At 35.4% G+C, this 2,641-nt stretch overlaps 1 protein-coding gene across 1 annotated transcript; it reads right to left on the bottom strand.

Annotated features, from left to right (window-relative positions):
• Positions 1-571: 571 nt before the first annotated feature.
• On the bottom strand, positions 572-1,486 carry LOC136830848 (zinc finger protein 862-like). Its single transcript, XM_067090826.1, has one exon. The coding sequence runs from the start codon at positions 1,484-1,486 to the stop codon at positions 572-574; it is 915 nt and encodes a 304-aa protein (XP_066946927.1).
• Between the last annotated feature and the right edge of the window lie 1,155 nt (positions 1,487-2,641).

Below are 2,641 nucleotides of genomic sequence, written 5' to 3'. Positions count from 1 at the left end.
CTATAGCGAATTACACCTAATCCAAATATTTACCATACAAACGAAAAGATGGATAAAATTACTGGCAAGGCTATCCACTAGGCTAAAACTATAATAATTTTTGTTTGTGAATGTCGAGAAAATACCCTAAGCCTATATCCAAGAAACGATAAACTGACTTGCCCACACTGAGTCTATAGGCTAGACAGCATTCATATAAGCTTAAAGTTAACCATATGTCCGGATTTTCTCGGACATGTTCTACATTTATGTATCAAGTCCGGGAAGAATTTCGAGATTTCTTCAAAATATTCTGATTGAAATTCAAGATTCATTTTGTCTATCTTTGGAATTATATAGTTGAGGAATTGCAACATATGCTTAGTTCCTGAAGTCACCATTGTTTTGAAAATGTTGGCAGCGCCATCAATTTTATCTGTCTTTGACTCTGATTCGAAAAACAGCAGCAGTGCATCCCATTGCTCTAAAATTCGAGCTATAACTGCCCCCCCCCCTTGATAACCATCGAGTTTGAGATGATTTCAGAATTCTTTGTTTAGGTGCATGGACAACATCCTGAATCATCTGAAAATCATGTTGCCTTAACGAAAGATTCAAGCCATGCTGGTAAATGCTTGCATGCCTCACTACAGCATAATGCTAAAGAGTGGCAAACACAACCCATAACATAAACTGATGGGACATCTTTCTTCAACAGAGTCTGAACTCCTTTATTTGCCCCAAGCATCGTGGAACAATTGTCACTAGCAAACCCAGTTATATTTGATAATGGTATATCATTTTCATGAAACAGATCCTTCACGCATTTATATAGCCCTTCAGCAGTGGCATTTTCCACTTCAATCATACCGAATAAAGAATCTGTGACTTTGCGTTTGTCTTCATCAAAATATCTTACCATCACAGCAAGAACTTGCGAGATAGACACATCTGTGCATTCATCAATTATCACAGAGAAAAATGTATTCCTGCAAATTTTGGCCACGAGCATTTTCTCTTCACATGCAATTCCATCTTGCAGCAAATAAGAAGCCTTCGTTCTCTTTAATTTCAAGTTTTGCGCTGGTTCATATTTAGGAAACATAGTCTTTATAACTTCCACTAAATGATCTGCTTGTCGGAAGGGAACACTATGTTCAGCTATATATCCGGTAAGTAGGAGCTCTGCCTTTGCAACTTCATTTTCAGAGTCGCTCTCCTGAGTCTTCTTGAAATATGTCTCAATGTTCACAGCACTTTTCTTGGCGTTAAAGTTTTTCATATGCTTTGCGGAAGCCTTGTGAAGCATAAGAGCGGATTTGTTACAGTTTTTTAGTTTAGCATCACAAACACTGCAAGAAGCCGCATATTTATCATTCACATCTGGTTTCAGCCAATCCTTGAACTGTGAATCTTTCAGCCATTCCTGGTTGAAAGATTGTTGATACCATATTTTCCCCTTTTTTTGGCGGTGTACTAATTCCACTACTGCCTGGTGTAGGATCATCTGAGTCACTCATCGTTGAATTATTCAGCACCAACAAAAATGTCACAATATGAAAGCGTGCCTGTATCACTTTGAACGACACACAAACACGAGTGAGAGAACTTACGTTGAATAACTGACGCTTCTTCAAATGCGTGACATGAACAAATCAAGTTGATCTCAACGGTGTGTTCTTATCACGTCTGATTCCCGTCCGGTCTCACAATTGCTTACGTTACCGAACTTACAGCAATGCTCTACCTTTACCTCTCTCTCTCTAGGCTATAGATGATCATTAGATAATATCTCTCTCTCTCTCTCTCTCTCTCTCTCTCTCTCTCTCTCTCTCTCTCTCTACATATCTATATATATATATATATATATATATATATATATATATATATATATATATATATATATATATATATATATATATATATATATATATATATATATTACTGAATCATGATCTGGGTAGGCTGTTAAGGATAATGTTATAAACTATCAAGAATGATTAACCCTTAAGATTTGGATGACGCTCAACGCGCGACAGAAAATTTTTCTAAGTACTCTAAGGTGACACAAGATGTGTCTCAGGTAGTTTTTACATACAAATGCTATTGAAATTTGTATAATTTCTGGTTTATAATATTAAAAAAAATGTAACAAATATCAATTTGTGAAAAATCCCAAGATTATGAGCATTTTGAGTAAAAATTCCCAAGTTCCCAAGGTATTGTCACTGTTAATTTTATTATTTTAATTATCATTCACAGGGATATCATAATTTCTCAGTTGATGCCTTTATAGGGTGGCTTTCTTTGAAACTACTGCAAGGCACCATGATATCAGTTTACAATATCTTGTCTCAAGTCGCATGGTTACCATCTTTATTCATTTATTTATTTTTATTTTTAAAGTGACCGACAATAATTTCTGAACCAGCCATAAATCATCTGAACAGACGAGCAACGCTCAATTAGAGCCTTTGTATTTTCATTGTTAAAACTCAATCGCATAGTAGAGGCAAGATGGTTGTGAATCATATTCGTTTAATATTTCACCCATATTGCTAATAATCCAAAATTACTTTCCACGCTTTTTGAAAAAACCATCATATATCATTCAATTCAAGTCTATAGTTTCGGAACGTATTTTGTTATTCCCTGTTTCATC

Source organism: Macrobrachium rosenbergii, chromosome 47, assembly GCF_040412425.1.
Source record: "Macrobrachium rosenbergii isolate ZJJX-2024 chromosome 47, ASM4041242v1, whole genome shotgun sequence".
In the NCBI taxonomy this organism is placed as follows: Eukaryota; Metazoa; Arthropoda; class Malacostraca; order Decapoda; family Palaemonidae; genus Macrobrachium; species Macrobrachium rosenbergii.
This window is presented reverse-complemented; position numbering and strand designations above follow the sequence as displayed.

Bases quoted from the DNA above. Each gene is read 5' to 3' on its own strand.
- LOC136830848 (XM_067090826.1), bottom strand. From the start codon at position 1,486: ATGATCCTACACCAGGCAGTAGTGGAATTAGTACACCGCCAAAAAAAG.